The 27,901-nt window shown below is 48.5% G+C and overlaps 9 protein-coding genes across 9 annotated transcripts; 5 read left to right on the top strand and 4 right to left on the bottom strand.

Moving 5' to 3' along the window:
- Positions 1 to 577: 577 nt before the first annotated feature.
- AKAW2_60485S (uncharacterized protein) lies at positions 578 to 2,599 on the bottom strand (the record flags this gene model as incomplete). The annotated part of the gene is made up of 1 exon (XM_041692616.1): positions 578 to 2,599. One exon carries the CDS (start codon positions 2,597 to 2,599, stop codon positions 578 to 580), a length of 2,022 nt encoding a protein of 673 aa, XP_041545983.1.
- Positions 2,600 to 4,957: 2,358 nt separating this feature from the next.
- Positions 4,958 to 5,490, top strand: AKAW2_60484A (uncharacterized protein; the record flags this gene model as incomplete). The annotated part of the gene is made up of 2 exons (XM_041692615.1): positions 4,958 to 5,040; positions 5,112 to 5,490. 2 exons carry the CDS (start codon positions 4,958 to 4,960, stop codon positions 5,488 to 5,490), a joined length of 462 nt encoding a protein of 153 aa, XP_041545982.1.
- A 2,198-nt stretch (positions 5,491 to 7,688) lies between these two features.
- Positions 7,689 to 9,389, top strand: AKAW2_60483A (uncharacterized protein; the record flags this gene model as incomplete). The annotated part of the gene is made up of 2 exons (XM_041692614.1): positions 7,689 to 7,990; positions 8,051 to 9,389. 2 exons carry the CDS (start codon positions 7,689 to 7,691, stop codon positions 9,387 to 9,389), a joined length of 1,641 nt encoding a protein of 546 aa, XP_041545981.1.
- Positions 9,390 to 9,951: 562 nt separating this feature from the next.
- On the top strand, positions 9,952 to 11,913 carry AKAW2_60482A (GMC family oxidoreductase; the record flags this gene model as incomplete). Its single annotated transcript, XM_041692613.1, has 3 exons — positions 9,952 to 10,012; positions 10,068 to 10,411; positions 10,507 to 11,913. The coding sequence occupies 3 exons, from the start codon at positions 9,952 to 9,954 to the stop codon at positions 11,911 to 11,913; spliced, it is 1,812 nt and encodes a 603-aa protein (XP_041545980.1).
- A 1,746-nt stretch (positions 11,914 to 13,659) lies between these two features.
- AKAW2_60481S (uncharacterized protein) lies at positions 13,660 to 15,657 on the bottom strand (the record flags this gene model as incomplete). Its single annotated transcript, XM_041692611.1, has 6 exons — positions 13,660 to 14,279; positions 14,330 to 14,800; positions 14,868 to 15,101; positions 15,164 to 15,245; positions 15,299 to 15,340; positions 15,412 to 15,657. 6 exons carry the CDS (start codon positions 15,655 to 15,657, stop codon positions 13,660 to 13,662), a joined length of 1,695 nt encoding a protein of 564 aa, XP_041545979.1.
- A 4,045-nt stretch (positions 15,658 to 19,702) lies between these two features.
- AKAW2_60480S (uncharacterized protein) lies at positions 19,703 to 19,954 on the bottom strand (the record flags this gene model as incomplete). The annotated part of the gene is made up of 1 exon (XM_041692610.1): positions 19,703 to 19,954. The coding sequence occupies one exon, from the start codon at positions 19,952 to 19,954 to the stop codon at positions 19,703 to 19,705; it is 252 nt and encodes an 83-aa protein (XP_041545978.1).
- Positions 19,955 to 20,844: 890 nt separating this feature from the next.
- AKAW2_60479A (uncharacterized protein) lies at positions 20,845 to 21,297 on the top strand (the record flags this gene model as incomplete). Its single annotated transcript, XM_041692609.1, has 1 exon — positions 20,845 to 21,297. The coding sequence occupies one exon, from the start codon at positions 20,845 to 20,847 to the stop codon at positions 21,295 to 21,297; it is 453 nt and encodes a 150-aa protein (XP_041545977.1).
- A 559-nt stretch (positions 21,298 to 21,856) lies between these two features.
- On the bottom strand, positions 21,857 to 22,965 carry AKAW2_60478S (uncharacterized protein; the record flags this gene model as incomplete). Its single annotated transcript, XM_041692608.1, has 5 exons — positions 21,857 to 22,041; positions 22,097 to 22,315; positions 22,377 to 22,484; positions 22,561 to 22,873; positions 22,924 to 22,965. 5 exons carry the CDS (start codon positions 22,963 to 22,965, stop codon positions 21,857 to 21,859), a joined length of 867 nt encoding a protein of 288 aa, XP_041545976.1.
- Positions 22,966 to 24,458: 1,493 nt separating this feature from the next.
- On the top strand, positions 24,459 to 26,774 carry AKAW2_60477A (M3 family metallopeptidase; the record flags this gene model as incomplete). The annotated part of the gene is made up of 5 exons (XM_041692607.1): positions 24,459 to 25,715; positions 25,777 to 25,900; positions 25,949 to 26,249; positions 26,299 to 26,499; positions 26,567 to 26,774. The coding sequence occupies 5 exons, from the start codon at positions 24,459 to 24,461 to the stop codon at positions 26,772 to 26,774; spliced, it is 2,091 nt and encodes a 696-aa protein (XP_041545975.1).
- Positions 26,775 to 27,901: the final 1,127 nt, after the last annotated feature.

The following is a 27,901-nucleotide window of genomic DNA, read 5'->3' as shown; positions in this document are numbered from 1 at the left end:
GTTATTACTGCTATAGACAGGAGACATTGATATAGATACACTACTAGCCGTGGCAGAATAGACGATGTCTGACTAGATGAAATTGTACTACGTGCGGAAATATGCAAGAAGCTTGGCTTTCGCACCCAAACGAAGCAGATGTATTTAGGAGAAAAGGAACATTGTCAAAGGTGTTCCCAGTAAGAAGCATAATTATTTGGGGACGCAGAACACAGAAGAGAGAAATAACAAATATAGTACGTAGGCTTTGTAGAATCACAGATAGTACTGGAGGTATCCTTCTTGTATGGTCAGATGCCAAAAGAGGGGTCTTAGGATTTTCTTGCTTCGAAATAATCATGTTATCATATATTGGAACCTTAAGTGTGTAAGATTACAAGAATCTTAGAGGCTAAGTGAACAAAGCAGGAAAGAAAAAGGACAAAACATAAAGGAAGATGGAAAGAGAACCCCAAACCAGACCGGTGAGAAAAGCAATGAATATAAGATCGTTAGACCGACTGTTTATATACCCAGTACGCCGTACTCTGCGCTGCGCTTATGCAAATAACAGACAAGTACATCCCCGTATTTCTTATCATGATCCAATCCACTTCCACAGAACACTCAGTAGTTGATCTCGGTGAACCGGCTTGCCGATGCAATCGCTCATGCCCTTGGCGATGTAGCTTTGGGCATCGCCCTGCATGGCGTTGCCCGTGACTGCAATAATCGGCATTTGGAGCCCCATATCGCGGATATTTCCTGTCGCGACAAGGCCATCCATGATGGGCATGGAGACATCCATTAAGACGACGTTGTAGGATAGCGGCTTCTTCTTGATCTTAGAAAGTGCCTCGGCGCCATTCCAAGCCCCGTCCACTCGCGTGAAGCCGATGCTGCGAAGGAGTTTCAACATCATGGTATGGTTGACCATGTTGTCCTCAACCAATAAGACATGTTTGTGGGGCGCAATGGCTCGCATTTTATCGCAAAGATCATGGCCCACGGGCGTTAATGCAGGACTGCAGGGCTTGAGTGACGGGGTACGAGATCGATCTCCCAATTTGGCAGTAAACCAGAAGATACTGCCTTGGCCATCTGGGTTCGGGGAATATCCCACTTTTCCGTCCATGAGTTCAGCCAGACTTTTGCAAATCGACAGGCCCAATCCAGTTCCCTGATATTGTCGGGTGGTCGAGTTGGCAAAGCGGGTAAATGGGGTGAAGAGGGTATTCATTGCGTTATCAGGAACACCGATGCCGGTGTCGACGACCTCTGTACGCACGATGCAACATCCCTCCTCTTGTTCGTCCGGAGAGCACGCTGTGGAGACCCGGATATGGCCGCTCTCGGTAAACTTGACTGCATTGCCGACCAAGTTCTGCAGGATCTGGCGATATCGTAGGGGGTCTCCTCGAAGATTTCGGGGAAAGTCAGGTGCAATGTCCGTGGTCAGTTCGACACCGTTCTTCAAAGATGGGCGACAATTCCGTATAACGGCTCCGACCACATCGCTGACATCAACGACATCGGAATGTAGGGAGAAAGAGCCAGATGAAAGTTTTGAGTAGTCAAGCACATCGTTCACAGTCTCAAGCAAGAGAGACATGCAGTCTTGGATGATGGCAGCATGCTCGAGCTGTGTCGGTGACAGATCCGAGTCAGCCAGCATTGTCATGGCAATTTTCATCCCGTTCATCGGAGTCCGGATTTCGTGGCTAATATTGGCGAGAAAGTCGGTCTTTAAGCGTGACGACTCTTCGAAAGCAGCGATTATACGGGCCTCGGCTTCTTTGCGCTCGCTAAGATCCCGGGTGACTTTGACGAAACCAACGTGCTGCCCGAACTGGTAGATGGGAGTAATAAGCACATTGGCCCAGAATCGCGAGCCATCGCGCCGATACCTCCACCCCTCATCTTCCATACGGCCTTCGCGCAAGCACACAGCAAGACCTCGGGAGGGCTTTCCAGCCAGGCGATCCTCCGGGCTGTAAAAAACGGAAAAATGTCTGCCCAGGATCTCCTCTGCTGGCCATCCCTTCATGATTGCAGCGCCGGGATTCCAGGTGGTGATATTGCCCTGTGTATCGAGCATGAAAATGGCGTACTCTTTGACGGTATCCACGAGGATTTTGTAAGTTTCGTTTGTATAGGCATGGTTAACGCTGGCGGTCTCCTCGGAAAGCTTGTGGGCCTCCAATACAATGTACAGCAGAGTGAATGCGTCAAAGATGGGAGTAACTCGGAGGTTGTATAAAGATTTGTCGCTGGACACGATTCTCTCCACTATCTGGGTTTCCTTCGTTGAGCAAGCTGCACGCAGTGCGCCACAGAGGATAGCGATGTTAGGAGCGGGTACGGCAGCTGGGTCGAGGTCACGAACGGTCGCATGCAGCATAGATTGGCGCGTCTTGCCGGATAAAGCGAGATGACTATCAGAGACCTCGACAATGGCCATGGATGAATCGAGGACGATGGTCGGCGTCGGGGTATGGCGATAGATGCATGCGAGCGAAGGAGACACCACCGGAGAGTCATCATCGGGCAGAGGTACACTGCGTGATGTCGCGAGCTTCTCATCGAGGGAGAGAGCGGCCACTTGGCCGTCGAGAAACATAGCGGCTCGTTTGAACAGACATGAAAGGCAGAAGAAGGGAGAGAACGGAGATGTCTTCTTTTGTTGGTCTTTATCGCGTGGCGGAAGAAAAGTCACTGTGAGTGGCGGAAACGCAGCCGGCAGCAGAACCACTCATTGACGCTTCCACTGCGCTGCCATTCATTGGTGCGACTTGAGCTGGAACCAGCTTCTGGATTTCCACTCCAGGCGATCGCCCCGGACATCCCCGCCTGTGCCCATGGAGTTAAGGTGTCTAGGCCATCTGAGAGCAGGTGATTAGCCTTCCACTTGTCTTCTCTGAGAGCGAGCAAAGTCCGTTTAGGCTCACGGGTGGCGACTGTCTGAAGATTACCTACTATGCATTGGCGCTTATATCCTTTATCGTGTGGGCACAGGAAGAGAATAGTCGTTATGGTGAGTCCTTCAAAGTGAGTAGACGAGAATGTAGTCCGAACTAGCTGCTACTGGTACTTATTGGAGGCATTTGAGCTGTCTGAAATGTTTGACAACTGCCGGCGGCCCATCGGGCCCAGCCATCGGAGCAGCAAGCCACCAATCAGAGTGTCATAACTAACTGTATTCTGCTCGCTCGGATAGCTACCATGGATCGAAGCAGGTTTGGCTACCCGCTAAATCTAATCAGCTAGGTTTTCATCGCCGAAAAGAGCAAGACCACGAAGCTTCGGACGACCGGGAATGCCGGTCGAATAATCTCGGCTATATCAAGCCCGCTGAAGTCTCGCGACAAATCTGTAACAATCGACGAAGGTACTTATTCACCAACGCCAAGCGAAGAGGCGCTTTCGAATCTCAGGTCACGGCTATTGTGGCGTTTGCATACCCTCCATGCTGTGGGACGGGAATCAGTCCGCTATCTAGGCATGCATGGCTGGGTTTGAGGACGTGTTTATCGATATGGAGTGTCTGCGGCTCAATTTAATATCGCATGCCGCTCAGTTATGAAGAATAGTAAGCAATGCCGGGATACAAGTAGGTTTCGGACATTATTTGGGTTCGTTTTCCGAAATGGCCACTTCCGCAGTAACTTGCCGGATTTCTCATGTACTGCTGCGTACACATGGCGTCCTTGGGCGACACTATGGGGTCATAAATCATTAATATAGTCACTCAGACCATCTCCACTTGCTTTATGCCTTTGAACCTGTGCCAAATTCTATTGCATAAACGAACTCAGAGCTATGTTCTGTCGACTCCTCCTTAAATGGTCCTTCCCGTTGGTTGGGAGAACTATACTAAGGGTCAGTGGGTAGGAGCAGCTTCGGACGAGTGCTTCAATGTAACCGGTACAAGTAAGCCCAATATAGCTACTATATTTCCATCATGCAGTTGTTGACCAGGCGATGAGTGGATGACACCAATCCTGCGAATGGGGACGTCATCGCATTCTTCTCACATGGTAAGTTAAAGGGTTACCCCATATTATTATTCTGGAGAACGGCAAGACTGAGCTGATGCAACTGGGGAGCTACTCTTTGCAGAAAGCCCTCTCTCTATTGGTTTGTTGAAGGATAAACGGAAATATTATCCGACACAGCCAGCATGGGGTTCTAAAAGAGCCAATCGGTTCCGTATGTGGGCTTATCACACTGTAGATTACATTATTGCCGCTGACAGACCAAAGCTATCAAAGTATTCTTATATTTCCAGGACAGAAGGAATCTCGTACAAGTCACTAGCCTCAATATCTCTATCAACATATTTCCAGCTTTATTATGTATGAGGGTTTGTCAAGAATGTGTTTTAAGAAGACATTTCGTCTTTTTGAGGTTGTTATTCTGATAATTTAATCATCACCAGTCAAACCAAATCTTTTCCTGGTAGGAGCTGGCAATATGCATAACCTGTTGATCTGGGGACACATAACACCTCAAAGGATGTGGACTAGGAATGTGGACTAGGGCATGAGCGTGGCCGATCGACCCACTCTATGTATATTCAAGCTGTTCCGCTACTGCCAGTGGCATGCTGTATCATTTCTCTCGCTCCATGTACATGCGCCCCTTGCTTAGATAGATTCCGGGCCTAGCATGTCTCACGGAGACTGGAGAATGTAAGCCTCTCCAGAGTCAGTGTTTATCCTGTAAGAGTATGGGCACCCAATACGTGGAATGGTATAGGTACCAGGCAAAGGTGAATTTGAGTATACAGAATGGCGCTAGCTGTGCTATGTATGCTTGATCCTTACCTGCCTTACATTCCGGTATTACACTTATTCACCCATCGCATCATAAATAGAGCCTAGGTAGCCCTCAATAATGTCCTCGGAAGCCATACTTCCATACTCCTGGCTGTCACAACCTTAGCACTATTATACTTCATCAACTTTCTATAACAAAGATGGTACTTATCGCCAAACTTCTCACTCTGGCTTTAACTGCTGCCGGTACCCCTATCCTTCGTCGCGACGCAATCACGGTCGAGTACGATGTAAACCAAAGAATTGCCCCGGGCATCTCGACTCTTAGCAAGACGTTAATACTTTCCCCTCTAGTGGCTTAGCCGGAGCTGTGGCCATCCACGACGATTTGGAGAATCTTGTTTCTTCAGTAAATGATGCTACTACCGATACGAACAGCGCCGGATCCTTGGATGATGAATCTGGAGCCGCTATTCTTGCGGACATCCAAGCGGTAATGGGAAGCCTTTTGGGCGTATTAAGTGCCATTGAAAATCAAGCAACTGCTTGGTCAAGTGTTCCAGGTGGAGCAAGTCTGATTCTTGGCGATCTCCAATCTCTCAACACGGCCTTCGACAATTTCGCTGACGCCTTGACAACGAACGGACCCGCTTCTCTCAGTGACGAGGTGACCTCATTCAAGACTAATCTTGACAATGCCTTTACTTCGGCAGAAGCTGCCTACTCCTCCTAGACCACTTGCACCAATTCATAGTGCAGGGCAGCTGTCCATGATGGCGTGCAGCGACAAGAATCTGTTGGCTCGACGAGGGATGGAGTGGTGGTATGGATATTGAAAGGTGTTGAAGCAAACAGCAGAAAGCTGGCAACGGGATTAGTGGTTCATCCAGTTCTTGCATCGATTTCGTTTCATTGGTTCTTCTTGTACCTTACCACTCAATGGGTCTTGTTGTAATCCTGGGAATTTACTTTACTCCCATCGCAGCATTGTCGCGCTCCTCTCTCAATGTACTGGATTCCACAAATGAAGTTGCTTCTATAAGTCGAATCAGGTTTGCTACTAAGCTAGGGCGTCCTAGCTAGAGCTTCACTATTTCAACAACTTCCAGCAAACATAATGTTGTTTAGTTCAAATATTAAGCAAGCGCGATCGAACTCAATCCCTACCCTTCATGCAGGGAATGAAAGTGAGAGCCTGGTTTAAGTTCAAAGGCGGCAGCTTAATTTTTACCCAAAGTAAACGATCGCAGAAGTATGACATCCAAGCGACGACCGAAGCAGATTCATTACCCCTTCTTGACCCCCTGTGCATTCTTTAAGAACACTGAAGGTAAGTAAAATATCTATTGTACTTCTTCAGCATAAACTTGATCATAGAAACTTATCAAAGATACATCTGGGTGTAAGACGCTCTCCTAGTCACAATGTACCTCTCATTTACCTTGCTCGAACATATGCTATGGGATCATATGCTGGGGGTTCTCCATGAAGAAGTGGGGTTGTTTTCAAATACCCTAATGGAGTCTCAAAAGAACAAACAAGGCGTGGGGAGTAGCACATGGAAAGAAAGAAAGCCACGGGAAAGAGAACATCAAAAATATACAGTATCTCCAGTTAAGCGGGCTGAGTATTTGACCAGAACTTGGAATATTTTTATGGGCATTGGCTGCTCGCGAACAGGACTTTGACATGATGACCAACGAGCTCATGCTTGGTTAGCGTTAAGCATAAATTCCGCTTAAGTGGCGACGACTCTCACAATTGGTAATTCGGGATTCGGACGAGAATAACCCATGTATATTTCTCGGGTAATTTTTTGCCTTTCATATTCATATATTCCGATCGTCCTTTTAATGCATTGTCGACCTATTTCACCACCCAGACATCGTCTAATCCCGAGCAGGAGGGGATTATCACAATGTTGGACCAGGCTGTTCAATTCTTGCGGCCGCGCAATGCTGCCCGATTTTAGCGAGGTGTCTAGGCTAATTACCCCCCAGGCAAACGGCTGTGTGTGAACCGAGCCACTACTACCCATGTTAGTGCCCCTTTTTCCGTTGGGGATGTGGTCCGCTGTCCTGTCTGAGTCCTTTCATCTCGCGTCCGCCCTCCGTTGACCTCGGCGACGTTGGACTCCGAGTGCGCCATTCGAGGTAAAGATCATCATTATCGGTCCGCCTGTACATCACCTACCTAATTCGGCATGGGCGCCAACTGGGAGACAAAGAACCGCAATTGATGAGGTTATACTAAGTTGCATCGTGGTCAGTAAGCACTAACCGTAACGGGCTATAGTTAGGCTGTGGCCAGAACAACTGGGTGTGCTCGGTGATCTGTGCGCTGTAACTACAGAACACATCCCTTTGTTTTAATAAGACTACAATGACATATTCTTACCCATAACCAGGATGCGCACATTGAGTACTGGAAGATTGGCCATTCAGCCCCTAAGAGTGAGTGTTTTTCCACAAGTACAAGAAAACTGTCACCAAGTGGAAATACAGAGGATCCCCGCAATCAGTTGATTGCGATGCGCCGGCAGCTCGACTAGCGCAAGGGGGTGGGGCTCAACAAGGATGTGATAAAGAGCGCAGTTCAGTAACTTGTTAGTTAGCTACTTTAGTAGTTGTTGTCCATGCCTTATATGTTGTGATCTACAATGGGACAAGAGAACTTTTGATTCCCTGCGCTCCCGTCTGCGGACGGAGGTGGCGTAACAAGGCTATGATGATGGAGATAACGAGCGCTGCCCACTAGTTTGTTAGTTTGTTACTCCATTATGTATTGATCTATTTTTACCCTAGAGAATTTTCTGTTCTCCTCGCAGGCTGGTTAGCAGGGCTGCTCAAGTCCAGCCCACTCTCCTTCCCAGGCTTAAATTCTTGGGATGCGACTACAGACGGACCAGTTGGCCAGGAGTGTACCTGCATCATGCCGCCGAGACAGACAGCTGCTTCGTCGATAAGTGACTATGTTGAAAAACCCCTACAGATTCCCACGTCCAGTGGCCCGTCTGCGTTTACGGGTGCTGTGACCGAGCGCACGATCACAGGCGTTGCGTGGTTTGTTGTCAATGTTGCCCTGCTGTCGGCGACTTTTCTGTATGCCTTCGACAATACCGTGACCGCAACGGTGCGGCCTGCTATTGTCGACACACTTGGCAATCGCATAGATATGCTACCGTGGGTTTCAGTGGCATATCCCATGGGTGAAGTTGGAACCAACCCTATCTGGTAAGATAAGTGAGCAGCAGGGTAATTTGGCGGACAGACTACCAACACTTTTGTTCACAGGGCGAAGCTCAATAAGTTCCTCAACGGCAAATTTGTCTTTCTTGCAGCCCTGCTTATCTTCGAAGTAGGATCTGCGGTTATTGGCTCAGCGTCGTCCATTGGCGCTGTCGTCGCGGGTCGCGCTCTGGCTGGCTCCGGCGGCTCCGGCATCTATGTCGGCACCATTAGCATGATCACCGGAATGACGACTGCGAAAGAACAAAACCAGTATCTCAACATCGTCGGCATGGCGTGGAGCCTAGGAACCATTCTTGGTCCCATTATCGGATCGGCGTTCGCTGATTCGCCCGCAACATGGAGATGGGCGTTTTATATCAACATCTGTGTTGCCGCTGTTGCCGCCCCCGCGTGTATCTGGATCATGCCTTCGGCACCGCCTAGCGTGTCACTGGGGCTCATGGACGTAATCAAGGCATTTGACCATCTGGGTGCTGTGCTATTTCTTGGCTCTGCTGTGTCAACAGTGATGCTGCTGGGCTTTGGCGGCGTCGTGTACAGCTGGGATAGCGGCCAGATGATTGGAATTTACGTTGCCACTGGTTTGCTATGGACCATCTTTGCTCTGCAGCAGAAATTCCACCTTCTCACGTCGGATCGCATCTTCCCCGTGCAGTTCTTCAAGGATCCCTTGGTGGTCGGCCTGTGGATCTGGACGATTGTCGCAATTTCTGACATCGTTGTCACCATATACACGCTTCCGCTGTTTTTCCAGTTTGTGCTGCATGACTCTTCGATGCGCTCTGCAGTCTATACCCTGCCATTTGTAGCATCTATTGTGGTCAGTGCGGGCATTAGCGGGGTAGTGATGCCCAAGTTCCCATGGTACAAGTGCTGGTTCATCTGGGCCAGTGTCCTGCTTCTTGTTAGCAACGGCCTGCTGTCCAGCATTCACACGAATACCTCTCGGGCTAGCATTTGTGGATATACCGTTATCCAGGGTTTTGGTGTCGGACCAGTCATTCAACTTGGCTATACTGTGGGCCAGTTGAAGCGTTCACAGGCGGCGCGGAAGGACGTTACAGCGTTCTTCTCTTGTGCGCAGATGGGTGGTCTAGCCTTGTCACTGGGCATCGCTACCTCTGTCCTTATCAACCATGCTACGGAGAAGATATCGCACATTCTACCAAATGTTCCTCTTAGCGAAATCAGAGGCGCTATTGATGGAGTAGGAAGTAGCCTGCTCACGACGTTGTCCGAACATGTTCGTGCCCAGGTCACGAACGCAGTTACGCAGAGTGTAGCTTCTGTGTTTTACCTGAACATATTTGGTGCAGCGCTTGGGTTCCTTATTGCGCTTCCTCTCAAATTTGAGAAATTGGATTTCGCCGCGCTGCAATAATACAATTACTTGCAAGTCTGCTCCAAGCTGACAAAAGTTTACTGCACACATCACTTTTAGCATGATACAACTGTTATATTCTCAATGGTATTGATTGGCGATAGACTCTTGTATATAACCCGGATCTGTGGTATAGGAATCACAACATAGTAAGATGTGAGGTATAGTAAGTAGGCTTTAGAGAGTAGCATCCATCACCCATAAAAACGTACAGTGAAACCTGGGAGCATCTTACACGGCGGAGCGTAATGTTACCCAGACGAACCTAGTCATTACTAGCTGTGGGCGCTATATATCCAGCCCCGCAAACCTAGAGCCACATCTGAGACGCCCGCCTGTTGCTGGCCGCAGGTAGTAGTGGGTAACAACCCAGTCAGCCTTGTCCAACATCTCAAGTGGTTGGTACAAAAGACTTACAGGGATCCACGTGTCATAAAAATCCCGTGGGGTTGCTGTTAGTCGGGCAACCGACCCGGAGCTATTAAACCTAGTGTGTTCCCATCCACCGCGCCCAGTTCGTTCCATCATCATCACATTTCACCGTACTATCACATCCAACAACATGGGAATTTACACTCGGCTCCCCGCAGGCATCGACGAGGTCGACATTATAATCGCCGGCGGTTTGTTCATCTACTCATCTGCTAATCATAACTCTATACTAACGATCTCTCCTAGGCGGTACCGCGGGGTGTGTCGTTGCTTCCAGACTCGCCGATGCCGATCCCTCACTGTCTATCCTCGTGGTCGAGGGCGGGCAGAACAACAAGGGCAACCACTTGATTGCGTTTCCACTCCTTTTTCCAACTGCACTTCTTCCAACCAGTACTGCAACCCTGTTTTACAAGGGAAATGCGGAGTCGCAGTTGGACAATCGCGAAATGATCGTCCCAGCAGGTGGTGTTCTGGGCGGAGGGTCATCAATCAACTTGATGATGTACAGTCGTGCTCAACGCCATGATTGGGATTCGTGGGCCACTCCCGGATGGTCTGCAGATGAGATGATCCCCTTCTTAAAAAAGGCATGTTAACAAATCGACAAAGCTGCACTCTGTGAACCCTGCGGCATTGCCATTTTTGACTACAGTGTTCACTAACCCACCCTTACTCATTGTAGCTTGAGACGTATCACGGTCCGGGCCCTGACTCTGTTCATGGAAAGAATGGTCCTATTGTTGTGTCCCCGGGAACGTTCTACTCTGAGCGTACGGCAGAGCAATTCATTGCTGCCGCCAACGAGGTCGGCTACCCGACGGTCAATGATCTTCAAGACCTCGACACCAGCAACGGCGTTCAACGCGCCCTCCGCTTTGTTGACAAGGAGGGCCGCCGCCAGGATGCCGCCAGCAACTACTTGCATCCGAAGCTGGAAGATGGAGCACACCCAAACCTCCACGTCCTTGTTGAGACGAAGGTGATCAAGATTCTGTTCGAGGGCAAACGAGCTGTGGGTGTTGAGTTCAAGCCAAACCCTGCCTTCCAGAAGGATAACAACACCGATGTTCGACGCGTCAAGGCCAGAAAGCTAGTTATTAGTTCCTGTGGTGCTATAGGCACCCCGTTGCTTCTCGAGAGGTCCGGTCTCGGCGACGAGGCGATTCTCAACAAGGCTGGCGTTCCTACCGTGGCCCATATCCCCGGAATCGGCCGGGACTACCAGGATCATCATCTCTTGACTCAGGCATACTACAGTGCCTTGGAGCCAACCGAGACGTTTGACGCCCCTCTTTCCGGTAGAATCAACATGGAAGAGTTAATCAAATCCAATGCGCCAATCATGGGGTGGAATGCCCAAGATGCCTCCTGCAAGCTGCGTCCCACCGAAGCGGATGTCGCTGCTCTTGGACCTGAATTCGAGGCGGCATACGCAAGAGATTATCGCTCCACTCCCAACAAACCCATGGCGCTAATGGCTTTGCTGGGCGGCTTCCCTGGTGAGCCTCACACCGTTGAGCCAGGCCAATACCTCGCGACGTCTTTGTTCACTGTCTACCCCTACGCCAGGGGCCACGTCCACATTACAAGCCCCGATCCCGACGCGGATATATCGTTTGAGACTGGATTCTTGAAAAGTGACTTGGATGTCAAGAAGCTCATCTGGGCGTACAAGAAGCAGCGAGAAATCGTGCGCAGAATGGATGTTTACCGCGGCGAGTTTGCGGGCGTGCATCCGCCGTTCGCTGAGGATTCCGCCGCCGCCCTTGTCAGGCTGGACAAGCCAAATGACGAGAACATCCCCGACATCCAATACACTGCGGAGGATGACAAGGTCATTGAGGGCTGGGTGCGCAAGAATGTCGGCACCACCTGGCACTCTCTAGGTACTTGTAAAATGGGCGCGCTTGCTGATGGCGGCGTGGTTGATCCCGAGCTTAATGTTCATGGGATTGAGGGCTTGAAGCTCGTGGACCTGAGTATCGTTCCTCAGAACATTGGCGCAAATGCGGCCACCACTGCTTACGCTATTGGTGAGAAGGCTGCTACTATCATTATGAAGGACCTTGGGCTTGCTGGTAGCGAGTGAGCTGTCGCTAGATTGTAAGTGTAATGGTCGGGTGAGTATGCTATTTCCACAGATGATATATTAGGTTTGCAGCCATTTATATAGCAAAATGAATTTAGTATTATTAAATAAGAAAAAATTTTACTCCGTAGTCTCCTATAGATACGTAGAGTCTGCATCAGTTCGGGAGCGGCATCAATAAGTGCCTATCACTGCAACGACAATTCTCTATTCTCATGGTTCGATTGCATCCGACGTAACCAACTTGAACAACATACTATATCCTCCTCGTCGCCTCCATTAATAACAAGATTAAAAACTGCCACTTCTATTGGCATGATTCAATCTTCCAATCTGGGCTCGCTTGCAGTATTATCGATACCCGACCTTCTAGTCACAGAAATCAGTCGAGATGACAACCCTCATTCATCGAATACTGGATTACCATTCTTCCTATGATCAATTCATCGTTATTTTTATTACTTTCATTACAAACCTGTAGAATCTGTGAAATAGTTAATAATTAATGTAGGCTGACTTGAGCAGTATAAATACACAACCCATCTTCCTGATTTGATTCTTTCCCATGTTTATCGATGGGATGGCCAAGGCTCTTCCTGTTCATGAGGTGTAATGCCACCACGGGGCCGGCTGTTTGGGAATCAGACTAACTCATGAGAGAGACCAAGTAAGACAGGCAGACTCCCGGAGCGCGACCAATCCCATGGCCCTCACTGTCACCCCATCATCACCCTGGTTCAATAGTCTGTTCAACGTATGTAAAAATAGATTAGGAAATACAATCCTTCCAGAATGGCTTTGGGTATCATTGCATGTGTTCTCTTTCAGTGATCTATCCCTCTGGTCTACCTTTCCCATCTTACATTTGAGAGTAATATAACCGTGAAGTCTGGATCATTATGTCCCATATCACGTCCTGCCGACCCGGTACACATTCACCCTTCTCTCCATATTCATACTAAACATCTCTACAACATAGCCTCGCTTGGTATCGCCCCATTCAGTGCTGGGGCACATTTCCTTCACGATGACGGTTATACCTCAGGCACAGAAAATCTACAGATTCTGGTTCAATAATCCTGGAATCCAATATGTGTTCAACGCTGATGGCGATGAGTGGATTTCGCTACAGCCCTGGCAACACTCTGAGCGGCAGATGTGGGTATGCACATTCAGTAAAAAGTATGGTCTCGGTTTCAAGAATCTCAGTACTGCTAGATGGATGAGCTTCACCAGCGAAGGATGGATGACGCTTGAAGGTTTTCAGAAAGAGTGCGAAAGTTTCACATTCACCCCGCTCCGTGATGGTGGATATCGAATGTCAGTGTGTCTTAAGGGGGCACGCAATGATGTTAGAAGATACACCGAAGATCAGACTGATTTTGTGGGATGCGAACAGCAAATTTCGAGTGTTTCTGTTCATTTAGAAGAGATTCCGATATGTGAGTTATCGCCTTATGTTCGAAAAGTCTTCTCTTGTACTGATCTTTGGAGTTGAATAGCGTGAGCCCTCAGTATGAGACTTAACCTCGAGCTACCATTGGCATTGCTTCGATTTTAATCCAAACCTTTCTTCTTCCTCTTCTTTACTTCCACTTCCTTGGGTGGTCTCAGATCGGGTTAGGGCTCCAGACCGGAAGTTAGAACCGTTACAATTCATTAATGATGCCTGATGGATTTTGTTCTTATTGGATACGCAGCATGCGTCAAATGACTAGTATACTATCTTCCCATGTCACTCACTGTTTATCTCTGGTATGCCCTCCGGTTGGCATTAATCAGCGCGATGCCCTCTTTACGCCAAGTATCCGGCGCCGCATACGACGTGACATTCGCATCCCAGATCATACTTATTGGATTCTCTAGATCGTACACGGGCCAGTTCTCCGTCCGAGTGGCGTTCCGCCCACGTCCAGTCCACGCATTAGGATCCAGACTATTGACGAAGCTGATCCACGAGCCCGACATGAGGTAGCTAAGATTAGTGTAACTCTCCGGAGCATTGATAAAGGGGTTCGGACTGAAACCATAACCATTAAGGTTGTTGAATATGAAAATCAAGTCCGAGAAATGCGCCACGCCTTCTTCCCAGTTGTAATCGTCTGTCTTGGTGTTGAATCGGTAGCAGTATGCACTTAGGTTATGTGCTGCCCATAGCTCACAGGTGTAGCGGGTCGCAGCTATGAACTGAGCGTCGCCGTAGTATGCTGCTGTCTGGCGGAATGCAGCACCGTAGGGCTGTGGGAAAGTGACATTGCCGCCGAGTTCTTCGGATGATGGGATGCCGAAGTCGGTGGTGTTGGGGTAGAGCTCGAGTAGCTCGGATACAACGCGCTCGTCGAGGGCCCAGCCGTAGGTTGTTGTTGCTGGGTTAATTCTTAGTGGGGAGAAAGGGATGAGGGAAAGAAGTACATACAGCTGAGGTAGTTCTTCAATTCGGCAGTGGTGTTCACTGGTTCCGGGCACTCTGTGGTTCCTTCATCCGTAGTGTATCCGATTATAATAGGTACCTTGACAAAGTCTCCTCTATCGAGTTGCTCGCTGGGATACCGCGCCACGAAATCGCCGTCCACTGTGGGCCTCCAGTTGTAAGGCGTTGTATCGTTAGCAGTGGTGTTCAGGATATTGTTCAGGACAGTGAAGGGCGTGCGGCGTAGACAGTCCAGCTTGCGGACAGCCTGGGAACATCCAGCCTCATCTGCTATCTGCTGAAACCAGGGCTCGTACGTCCAGGTGAGGTTCAGACCACTACCAGGTAGCACCGCGCCAGACTCCATCATACCTCCACGGAAGAGCCCGTCGTCTCGCCCGTTGTACGCGCGGATTTGGTATCCCACGCTCTCGGAGCCGGCACTCTGCCCGTATATCACCACTTTATCTGAATCACCTAAATAGGAGGGTCACAACTTAGTGATTCTGGTCTATATCCATTTAACGGGAATATGAAAACCCACCACCAAAACCTGCGATGTTCTCTTTCACCCAATTCAAGGCCAGGCGCTGGTCTTTGAGCCCCAGATTCAACGATCCTTCATTGGCGAGTTCAACCCCATTGAAGAATCCCCAGGGACCGAGACGATATGCAATGCTTACTGCGATGATTGGCTGGCCGATGTTGAGTGAGTGTTCAACAATGAATGTAAGATTGTAACGGAGGTCGGGAGTGCCGCCTTGTGCGAAACCGCCACCTGTTGCATTCGTTCAGCGTCGGGGATGGCTTGCCATTGTCGGGACGAATTTCATCACATACCATGAATCCATACAAGTATTGGAAGACTTGCGTTGTTGTATCCAGCGGGACGGACCACGTTTAGGTAGAGACAATCCTCGCTCTAATCTGCTGGTCAGGAGAGAACAACTCAGAGAAGGTGACATTCATCCACACCTGAAGATAACCCTTTTGATCACCGCCGTAACCTATACACTCCTATTACGCGTGATATTTGTAAGTATATAGTCTCAGACTAAACACAGAGCAAGGTCATTCCAGGTTCTTACCATCGCATAGCCTGTAGCAGGGCGCAATCCTGACCAGGACTCATTAACACCCTCGGGATTAGCCCAACGGAGGTGTGCCAGCGGGGGCTTAGCAAATGGAATCCCAAGAAAGTAGTCCTCCTTATATTGAGGCATGTAGACACCATAATAACTTCCGTTCTTCGTCTGGGCTACTGGGTTGGTGCAGGTTGCCACACAGGCCATGCCCAGGGTCAACCAACTAAGCGTTGGAAAGGCACCCTTCATCTTGTTTAATTACTTGATATGTGTCACTGATTTTAAGACATGATATAAGACGAGCTCAACGAGAAATGCGTGGTCACTGTGTTCTTATACCTCTATGGCTCGGTCCTTCGGCCGGCGCATTGAGGGTTCAAGTCGTGTCGCTCGTCCATGAAAGCCGACTTGTTTGGTCATCCATCCCAGGCATGTATCGGTATCAAATCCATGCACCCCGCATCTCGGCCTTTAGCTCGTGGGGTCCGGGACTGATATTAGCCTATGCTTGTGTAGTTGGACGCCAGATGGGGTCACCAGCAGGACCAGCTCGGACACCCATACTCTTTCGGGAAGCTTCCCCAAGCCATGAACCCGGCTTATGTCCGAGCATGCATGCATGCAATCCCTCGGCTGCTGATGTCAATACCGCCTGGATAGTTCATAAAACATAGTACGACTCGCGGGGTGAGATGAAGTGTGAGGAACATTTAGCTTTCAGTTATTGGGTTTAAATCATTTCCTCATTCGATGATAAATACTTCATGCCCTCAGGGCTGGTATAGCCGATACCCAGGAAGAGAGATTAAATTAGAATGGTTAGAACGGGCATAGTCAACTCTATCTTGTCAGCGAGATATTACCAGCTTCTAGTAGTATTCAAACAGTAGTCACTTTAAGGACTTGGGGATTGGTACTGTTTCAGAAACATGCACTGCTAAAACAGTGGCTAGTGGAGTACAGTGGCTAACATTGCTTGCGGCCCTCATGCACTGCGTGCCAGATATGAGGTGCTATCTGTGGCAAATGCAGGCCACTTTCACCAAATTTGACCTACAAGTTCAAAGAATGAGCTTCAATACTACAAACTCCTTCGGCATCTCCCACAATATAGATGTAGTATCGGGAGTTGCCTTGCAACAATGTAAAGAACGGTGGCAACTTCCATGGCTAGTAGGAAAGTGACTCGGTGTGCTGAGAGCCGTAGGAGGTAAAAAGTCCGCCCAGAATCCTGACTAAGTGTGATCACATTTCCGGCAGCATGCTTTATATCCGACACTAAGCCCAAAATTAACGCCGGGTCATTATCATTAACGGCAATGCAGTGGTGTCGTGGCAAATACTACTGTGATATTAACCACATCCTGGTAATTCACTAGATGTCTTTCCGTTCCTGCCGCCTACACGGCTATATATACAGCCTTCCTCCTCAGGATATCTCTCCCTCACTTGCCTCTGGCCCTGCACCATGGTATCTAGACAAGACCCATAAAACCTTTGCTCCGATAGTACCATATTACTCCATCAAGCAGGTCCAGAAATCCCATCACAGGCATTTCTGATGCCAGCACACTAAGACCTCAGATACAAAGATGGTGGTGAGAAGGATGAAGTCCTCTCAAGAGCAAAGTGTTGTTAGACCTTGTCATGTGTACTGAGTTTACACTACTAGAGGGCCTAGCTCAAAGCCAGAGATATATGTACTTGGTGGAGCAACCTGCGCTAGTTCCTTGATCAAGGGTAGCGTCCTTCAGGCGTCGACAAGAAAGCCTTGAATTCGCAACGATCATTGCCAGTCCAAGCAACTTCTTTCAAACCTGCTATGACACGCAGATACATCTATCTTGCATCTTGTCTTATAAAGAGAATTCGCGACGAAGATCACACCATGCAGTATTCCAACTTGGAGCAGCCTACGAGTTGCACTGAGCAACCATCTACCCCTCATCTCCCTGCTACGCAGCTTCTCGCCGCCTAGACGTTCTACCGGTTTCTTGTATACTATACTGTCATAACCTTGAAATATATTGTCTGATTTTGGGTGTACAACGATTTCATGTGATATGCGATATTGAGGAACTACTATCGTCTAAACACCATGAGATGGCATCATGACGGAACAGCACATCACAGCATGGAAGCTATGCCCTATACGCGGGCAAGAGGAGCCAATACAGCGTCTTCTCATCTGCAGTTAAAATTCTCAGGCACAGTCAATGGGCCGCACATAGCTGGCGTGGCTACCAGGGGAAACTGGCTCCAGCCGGGAGCGTGATACTACTAGCTACTCAACGCGCATGAGAATCAACTCTTATTATCACTACAAAGCAGGTGCACCATCTCTTCTGACTTCTGCGTATGCTGCATGGTGAGGAATTGCAACAAAAGTGGTCTATAGTAATGGCGAAAAATTGTGATCAATCTGACCTCTATCCCATGGTGCGTTCTCGGATTTACCTTCGCATGTTGTCGCCATCGACCTACTATCAGAGGCTTCACATAGAGGAGAACAAGACGCGTGATGTTTTAACCGAATGCCTACCTAAAAGAGTCGAAAATTATGCGAGTGTCCTATACTACAATGATGCTTCCAACACCACAATATCACGCTCCTGGTCCTCCGCAACGACATTGTAAAAGATAGTTTGAGGTCGGTCTCATAATGGATACAGAATAACATATGTGAAGCAGAATCAGTACCAGATATTGACCCAGTTGTGCGACACATTTTGACCTCTCATCGAACATAACTAATACAAAATCCTCCTCACTGCTGTCTCGAAACTATTCGCTTTTATAGAACTTTTCCAGGCTACCAGTACTTACCAGGAGCATTATGACATGGTTACGTCGACAGACTCGACACTCGACCAATCTATACGCATGACATACCGGTACTGTCAGAAGCAGATGTCCCTGCCATTATTAAGTAGGAAATATGAGGCATGTATGATGGTACCGGCGAGTGCACAGCGATATTCATGCGTGCACAACGCCGTTTACTAACCAAGTGGGCGTGGGTATGGACTACTGTCCCGGACGGGAGAACACTCAGACTGAAATGTCACATGGGGATGTGGTGTATATATCCCAAATGAAGACGCAAGAAGAGGACGTAGATCAACACTGTCTTCCGCCAGTATCCCACCCCCGAGACACTTTCATCCTTGCTGGGGGAAGGGTCTTGCTATTTTGGTTGTACTGAATCGATCGGTTTGGCAATTATTCGCCACTCGATCCAAACCCTGCACCATCCCTTCTCCTTACCCAAGACCAGGGCAAGGACGTGACACTGGGTGACCAGATACCCGCTCATAGTAGGACGAAACAGAAGCAGAAGACGAATCTGTGGCTTACTCTTGGGGGTGGACCGCTGTATGCTTTGCTTCTGGTTGTGATCGGTTACATTTCATGAACAATGTCACAACTACAAGACTTGCGAATATATGGATTCTGGTTATTTGGAGGACTTACGGGATCAATATTCATAATCGGTGGTTCAACAGACGCAGAAAGCTGACATATAGCTGTTGGAAATACAGGATAATGCAGCTGGTCTGGGTGTTTTAATGACGTTGGTGTGATAGAAGAGTGTCAGTACGAGCTCCGTAGGTTTGGACTGGACTGTCTGACCCTCAACACTCGTTTACATCCTGACCTTTTGTATGGCTACTACGCTTTGCTCTTTGCTATTGTTGTAAATTGTTGTATATTTAGTTTTATTTAGCTAAGGCGATGATTCTCTCCAAACACGGTACAATCGGACGAGCTGTTATAGAAACATTTTATATTACAAGTGTAACTTTCAGATCCCCGACAACGAGGCGTAGATGTTTACGAAGAAATTGTGCTTTACAGAGCCCTCTGTAGTAGTTCAGTAGGCAACCAAGCGTAGTACACGCTAAGACTTATTTATGCCTGTATGCGTATGCGACGGATGGATGGCCTCGATATACCCCATCTATATCATGGCCTGCATTGGACAATTATCCATGCCATACCGGAAGAGTCACAGTCTGAACAGTAGATGATATCATTTTGATGTTCTAACACTGGGTTATAACATGAGTGTTGAGCCAAACAATTTATCCACTGTTCTTTATCCCAAGCAGTCTTCTCACACACCGAAATATTCCCATGTAGACCACCACATCTTCCTTCAAACTCCTAGATCATCATTCATGCCTCTTCCCAAACTCGGCTTCTGTTCATACTATACTTCTTCATGTTAGCAAAATACCCATCCTTCTTTTTCCCGAGACATCTAACAAATACCTTCTCAAGGATGAAAGATTTACTCTTTCGCACAGCCACATTTCTTGCACTGCTCCTTGTAGCCAGACTCAACCAGGTACGTGCCGTAAGAGTCACACTTGGAATGAGGTGTCAAGCAGTGCGAATCAGGGTTAAGACCACCACTACAGTGAATGGTGTACTTGGCTCGAGCAGCCAGTTCAACAGGGTTGGGCTCAGGCTCGGCCACTGGAGTAGCAGAAATCATGGTAGCCAGGAAGGCGGTGGCAATGGCGAAGGATGTAAAGCGCATCGTGAAGGCTGAGTTGGTTCTTTTAAGCTGTATGGCTTTTAGAGATGGTAGAGTAGTCAATGAGAGATGAAGCTGTTGATGAGGGAGAAAGCATCCGGAGTATGGGCTGGTACGAGCCTTTTATGTCTCGAGCTGGATGAGTGCTATAGTTCTCGGTATTTGTGATTCTGGAGAACTGCTGCAGGTCGACCAAGTAGCACCGTGGTGATGGCGCTGATCCTGAGGCATTACTGCTATGCTCTCTAGATGACTTTTTTGGGCATTTTCTCGGCTCGAAGTGGAGCCGGTGTGATTGAAGTCCAGGCTAAGATATGGCACGCCTGATTCTCAGCTCGTTTGTGTAACATCGACAAGGCTACTGAAGACCTCGCGAGTACTGTCCGTGGCCTGTAACTGCTGTAGACAGAATCTTTGCTTCCACATCTTGTCAAAAGAGCATGAATTCCAATGAATGGTGTAAAGATACACCCATCACAGGCGAAGAAGAGATTAAAGAGAGTTGGTTCCCGTACTTCTCATGAGAACGATGCGTTGACGGACCCTGATTCCGTAGGGCTGACAGCGGGTGTGCTCGGGAACGAAAGCAGGGAACAATCTGTTTGCCTGATGATCCCCAGGGTCTTGTGTAACACAATGCAATCAGGAGCAAACAAGCTCAGCTTATGGGCTGACAGAACCACAACGAGCAGAGGAAACCGATTGGCAGGCAACATCTGTCCAACCCTGCAGGGTATCATGTGACTCCCAATAAGGTATATTCCCAGTCCACTAGCCCTGAACGAAACTCTTCCTTCCATCATCCTTCACCATCCTAATAATCTCTTCCATCAACAATTATCATATAGCGAAACTCTTTCCATCAAGCCATCAATCCCAGCATCTGAATAACTATGGAAGCAAGTGACCCTCCCCTAGCCCAAGTCTTGGCTGAGGCCAACCTTCGTCCACAGCCATTCCACCGCGAGCATCCCGACGAGCTCCACACCCCCAGCTGGCATGCAGCAAGCAACCGCCCCATTGTGGACGGCAAATTCAACGATCCTGAGTCCGGTGAAGTCCGTGATGCTGGAGGCTTAGTGTTCTCCGGACCCCCCGCTGTCGATATCATCATCACAAATATTCACGAAGGCTCGTCCAACAACATCTTTCGCGCTCAGCTCCCCTTTCGTATGGAGAAGCTGCTGGCGTGGATCCTGCGGGTAGTTGGAGAACGCAAGCTCCAGCTTGACTCTCTTAATGCCACCCCATATGCTATTCGAGTGGTGCTTTCTCATGAATTAAATGAGGGGAAATTTCATGAAATTGCTCATGAGATGGCGACCGGGGTTTGGGGGCAGCAATAGTGAAGGGTGCTGTGGAGTGGTAAGACTGGGATGGATGGGGTCGAGAACGCTCATTTGCTTTTTGCGGGGTGAGACCTGTAATATGGGGCAAAGGACATTGCTTTGTTTGGTTCATGTCATCCGGGCTAGACTGTCAGATTGGAAGTTCGACCGGCGTGGGGTTGTCTGAAGGATCCATGCTGTGTAACCTGCTTTTCGATAGTCTGAGACTTCAACGAAGCATACTGCCTTATACGAGGTTTCATCACAGTAGCTAGTTTAGCACGTTGTCTCTACAACACTATTATTTAGGCAGCCAGTTTCGGTGAATTCCATGTGGCGTGCATGAGATTTCGGCACGGGTGGGCTCGGGCAACCGGAGGGCAAACAGCAATCATGATTCTCTCAGAAGTGAAATTACACCCCTTATTCTATCCAGTGGAGTATATTATGTCTCATAGATTACTACATCTGCAGTTCGAAAGAAAGATTTTATGTTCGAAGTATGTGTTAAGTCCCTGGCAAAAATATATCCAGCACATCTACATTGATCATATGTCCGTCATCATCGACGATATGTTCAAGCAATGCTTTCAGTCTTCTCAATTTCCTCCCTGCTCAAGCACCACTTCTTCTGCAAGTCAGCATCAAGGGCCAGGGCATACACATCCTTAGGCCACCACTCTCCCCAGCTAGTCAAGAAGATCTGTTCCGGATCCGCCGGGAAATCGTTAATGAAAAAGGCGCGGAGGAGGTTCTGAGCACCTATAGATGTTCGTCAGCAAGTCAACGTAAAGAGTAAGCTATGAGTGAACCTCACCCTCGGGGATGGTCTTGGCATCGGGCATATCCATGGTCAAACCCATTGACGAAGCGAGAGGAGTGCTCGGAATGAGACCCGGTGAAACAGCAACGACCGTGCAAGACGGAAGTTCACGCCGCCAGTAAAATGCACCCAACAGCTGGACGAACTTGGAGGCACTGTATATAGGACGATAGCCTGCGCCAGAGTTGGCTTTCAGGTCCACGTCAAGGGTTGCTATACCATAAACAGTTAATAAATGCCAGATCACAGTACCAGGATATTGCAGGGATCTCACCCGGATCCTGGTCTCTGAGACCACGGATCGCCCCGGAAGAAACGAAAACAACCCGCGACTGCGAGGCAGATAGCACATCACGGAGCAAGTGGACCAGATAATGCGGGGCTGTTATGAGTTTCTTCATTGTTAGTGAATCCACTTTCCCTTTTGTACGCTCAAAGTCTATCCATATTCCACGAACCTAGGTGGTTAACTACATATCCCGAGCACCATTGCGATCCATTTGGACCGGGTCCTTCGCCATTGTCCAGAGTGCCGGCGCAGAGGAAGAGATAAGCCAGCTTCTCGGAACCCAACTTGGAAAGGACATTTGCTGCAAAAGACTGCACACTCTTCAAGGACAAGAGGTCGAGTGGGTAAATGGTGATGGAATGCTTAGAAGTGTCATAGTTGAGGCCATCGTAAGCAGCCTGAACTTTGGCCGTGTCTCGCGCGCCCAAGATGAAATTGTACGGCTCGGCTTGCTCAAGCAACTGCTTGATTGTTTCGAAGCCCTGTGGTGTCTTAGAAATTGATACATGGAAGGGTGGAAAGCTAAGCCTACCAAGCCGGATGAGATGCCAGTTGCGACAATTGTCTTTGCCATGGTTGCTAGGGTGAGGCTGTGAAACTTCCTGGTTGTTATCGAGTTATTGTTGGGGGACAAACAGGAGATTCCGAAGTTGCACCAAATATGCCCCGCTCGGTGATCAAGTGGGGTATTGATGTCATGTGGTTTGTGTGTTCTTAGCACCCAATGGGATCCGAACGTTAACCCCGATAGAAAGAGTGCACTTATACTCTTTATTGTTTATCTAGAGATGTAGACCCTATGACTCGTTATGAATTGAGATTGAAGTACAGCCTGCAAAGCACGTACTTCATCAGTTGTATCAGGATAGTAGCCAAGCCTTTTTGGTAGGATTATTACGGGAAAATATATAAGCTTATCTCCGCTATCTGGCACCTTATTTATATGGAAAACAGGGCAACAGTGACCTAGAGAGATACCACCAGTTACTTCTACGATACTTCAGAGGCTCACAGGCAGCACATTGCTCTGGGTGATCAACTTTTCACGGCACAAGTGCCTGAAGCCCGATCCACGGATCAGGACGTGGATACTTTAAGCAACCCGTAACCCTGATGCATACTTTTTGTAGGCCATATGGCTGCACAATAGCTGTAAACTTAGTAGTCTAACATAGGACCGAAATCCCTAGTATCCTCAAATTGTATGCCGTTTGAACCTGGATCTGGATCCAATGTCCTTCTGATCGAGCAATAAGATACACAGCTGTAAGGGACAGAAAATATATTGAGTCTGAGAATCCCTCGTAAGAACAGGGCTTTATTGGTAACATAGATTTACATAATTAACCTCCAGAAATCTATGTACTAGGGTCATGGTGGAATTAAGTCCGACGACCCTGTATCAATTTATATAAATCGGACGCGGAGAAGGTTCTCCCGTTCGTGATTGTAAATAGACTCTGAAGATGTAAGACATCTTACTCTCAGGGTATCTATTTTCAAAAGTACCTCTGGTATATTGGAGTGTCTGTCTTAACTGCAAGGCTCCATCCTGAGTTAGGACAGAAGTGAGCTGGTGCAGTACTATCACCTCCAAGTGCGAGGCTGCTATCTATCATAACCAGAATTAACAGTAATAGTTACAATCTGGGCGGACGACATATGTCACGACTATTCAATGTCTTTGTTTGATAGAGCAATAGCCATGCTACCTAAGATGAACGAATGAAACGTGGCTATGGCGTGATCTGCTAATCCCTTAGACAGAACGCTAACCATGCAGGAACAGGGGAGACAATCCAAGCAATCTAATCACAATGCACTAGTGGTAGTCACCCGACGAACTACAAAAGTCATTCTTCCCTATAAGGAAGCTCCAAGCAGGCCCTAGCCTTAACCAGCCCCCTCCCCCTCTTTTGTCTCATTAGAATGATACTATATTAATGAGTACTTATTCCTTTCAGCTCCCCATTGCAATACCCTGGACTAATTCAGATCAGACACCCAGGTTACCAAACATCTTCTTCCCTAACACTCGCAGCCTGACTTCAAACCGTCACCTACATCATGTTTCAGCTTCCCCGTGTCCCAACCACTGACCAAATTCTCCCCCTCATGCATCAAATTATCGATGAACTCACTCAGACGCGCAATTCAGTACTCAAAGCAACGACTCCAGAAACAGCCACCTTTGCGAACACTCTTCTTCCCTTGGCGCAGACCGAAAATGCAGTCCAAGGCCAGCTAGCCATGATCGACATGCTACAGTACGGTGCTCCATTACGGGAAACCCAGGATGTCGTTCACTCCGCCTTGAGCGTCTATGCCGAAGCACAGGCGGCATGGATCGCCAACGGGGATTACTTCCGTCTACTGCGGGCTGTTCGCGACAACCGAGAGGACTTTGAGTCATTGGATGCGGAATCGCAACATTTGCTCGAACGTGAGTTGACTGTATACCGAATGGCAGGGCACGGGGAGCTGGATGCGGAAGAGGTGGAAGGCTTCTTGCAGGAAGGGGCAAATATTGGACAAATAGAGAGGAAGTTTCAGGAGAATATATCAAGGGAAGATGGGGGCGTATGGTTTACACGGGACGAGTTGGAGGGAGTACCAGCGAGTGACTTGGGGAAGTGGAAGTCGGATGGTGAGAAAGAAAAAGAAAAGCTATTTGTGCCTTTTGCGAATGGAGGTACACTGGCAGTGTTGACCTATGCTCGTCGCCCCGAAACGCGGAAGAAGATGTTCTTGGCCGATAATCACAAGCTCCAGAGCAATAAGCCATTATTTGAGAAGATCATTCGCCAACGGGCTCGGCGGGCCCATCAATTGCATCATTCCACCCACGCCGAGTATCGGCTACAGCAACGTATGGTAAAGGATCCGAAATGGCTAGGTGGGTTTCTCAACAACCTCAAGGACACACTGTGCGCCCGGGGTAAAGATGAAATTGCAGTCTTGCAGCAAAGGAGAGTGAAGGATCTGGGAGACAAGCATGACACAGATTGTGTGGGATTTCCTCCGTGGGATAAATCCTATTACATGCGGTTAGTAGAAGAAGAGGTTGCGGTTGACCAGCTGCAGCTATCCGAGTTCTATCCCCTCGAACAAACAGCCATAGGGATGCTGGGTATTTTTGCTTCGGTTTTGGGTCTCCAGTTCGAGCCTCTCAAAGCTGATGAGGGGTCTCTCTGGCATGAGTCCGTTCGCGTATTCTCCGTCTGGGAGAGTACCCCCGACAAACAATTTATTGGCTATCTCTACTTCGATCTGCTATGGAGAGAAAACAAATATCGCGGTAACCAGAGCGTGAATCTTCAATGTGTATGCGCCAGCCTCTACATTAGCAATATCGGATTGGAGCCAGACTAACAGAGAATTTCAGGGCTACCTCCGCCCGGATGGCAGTCGGCAATACCCTGCCACAATCCTCATGTGTTCCTTCCCTACTCCCACTCCCACCAGTTGTGCCTTGCTCAAGCACCATCAAGTGGTAACCCTCTTCCACGGTAAGCCTAAATCAAACAAAATTGAATATATCCTAACCTAAGACACAGAAATGGGTCATGGAATCCACGATCTCCTTGCACGAACAAAATACGTCCGTTTTCATGGCTACCGGCTTCCCCCTGACTTCGGAGAGATGCCCAGTATGATGCTCGAGAACTGGTGCTGGATGAAAGAGGTTCTGCAGGGCCTCAGCTGCCACCATACTAGGCTAGAGAACAGTTACTTGATGGAGTGGCGCAAGCAACATCCCAGCTCACCCGATCCGCCAATGAAAATTCCGGAGGATGTAGTCGAACGCCTTATCAAGCATCGTTATCTGAACCGAGGGCTTTATCATTTGTATCAGTTGTATGTTTTTGCTTTATGTCTTTGAATTCAACTAATCTAACTTGAGCAGGTCAATCTCCATTTTCGACTTGCAAATCCATAGTCTCAAGACAGATGCAGATATTTCTGGCCTAAATGTTCAGAAGCTCTGGTATGACATCCGTGAGGAGGTTGAAAGTATGGACTTCTCCGAGTGCCGAGACGGCTATGCATTTGGAACGTTCAGTCATCTGACAGCGGGCTATGATGTCTGCTACTATGCTTATCTTATGTATGTACCTCTCCCATCCAGACTACTTGCTCTATTGTAGCATTCGTGAAGGCTAACTCTTTTGAAGCTGCACGGCAATGGCCCAGGACGTCTTTCTTTCTGTCTTTGCTGAAGGCCCATTCCAGAAGGACAAGTGGGAGAAGTACCGTCGTGAGATTCTGCAAAACGGTGGCGGCCAGCAAGACTTGTTTCAGATGCTGGAGAAGTTCTTGGGTCGTCCACCAAATATGAATGCCCTTGTGGAAGGTTTGAGGCGAGCAGACAGTCAACATTAGTGCTAGGGGGGGCAGACTATTACACCATAAGCTTCTTAGAAGTAGTGCTGAGAATAAGATTCACGCAATGTCTCCTCGCCAAGCAAACCAGGTCAGCTGCTTGATCTGGGTTCAACATGCCCAGGAACCCGGGCGGCCCGAGCCTGCCGAGGGCCACTGACGATGCGGAGGGCCGCTTGGCATTCAATCTCTCCTTTCAAGATGCTCAGAGCAGGTCTATTCTAGCCATATAAGCTATTCCGTAGAGCTATGTCATAGACTGTCTCGGAAGGTGTCCGGTAATTGTCCGCGTCTCTCACAGACGCTCCGGACGTTAATAGTCGGTTGGGCTACTCATGCATCATGATATAACCGACGGCATCTCCTTTGGGCTGTGCTTAGTGGGTCCGGTAAGCTAGACAATTCAAACGCAGCCATTCACAGATTTAATTCAAAGACAAGGCTGGATAGTATGCTGATAGAGTTCAATTAGCATGACCACATGGTATGAAGAACATGGGTTCCCCTCACTGCACCGGTTAAAGCCACCCCCCTTCCCAAAAGTAATGATCGTACGACGGACACGGGTCGGTTGTTATGTCTACTTTATGCTATTTCGACTATACTTATTGCAAAGCGGAATTCGTTCCGATCAACATGCAGCTATCCAGAGACATTCATTTCTTAATATCCGGGGTAATGGCATCCAAATTGTAGCTCCCAAAAGTGGCCCATTACTCGAAAACACAGTGCCTCCGGATAAGCATTCAGCAACCCTCTACAAAACAAACTTCCACAGGAATGCGGCACCTCCATCCCCTCCACAAGTACCGAGGCTTGATCCAGGAGGAACAGATCCCTGAAGAAACGTGACGAATCGTGATGAGCGGGCAACACAGTTTAGTCTCCTCCCCCCGCATCCCCTCCGGGCAAAACCCCGGCGGCACTAGCATTAGCCCTAGGCACGGACAATGCCATTGTCAAGCCTTCAGGAACTAAATCAACTAAATCACTCCCATCCTGCGGGGTACATACTCCACGACGCCCTGCACGCCCGCCGGAATGCCGTCGTCGCTTGACATCAGGTGGAACAACGCATTCCTGCTGCCTCGAAAGTGAGCCTTTTAACCGACCGGTTACTTGACAAT

Source organism: Aspergillus luchuensis, chromosome 6 (genome assembly GCF_016861625.1).
Source record: "Aspergillus luchuensis IFO 4308 DNA, chromosome 6, nearly complete sequence".
NCBI lineage: Eukaryota > Fungi > Ascomycota > Eurotiomycetes > Eurotiales > Aspergillaceae > Aspergillus > Aspergillus luchuensis.
The sequence above is the reverse complement of the archived record's forward strand: the minus strand, read 5'-3'. Positions and strand labels throughout refer to the sequence as shown.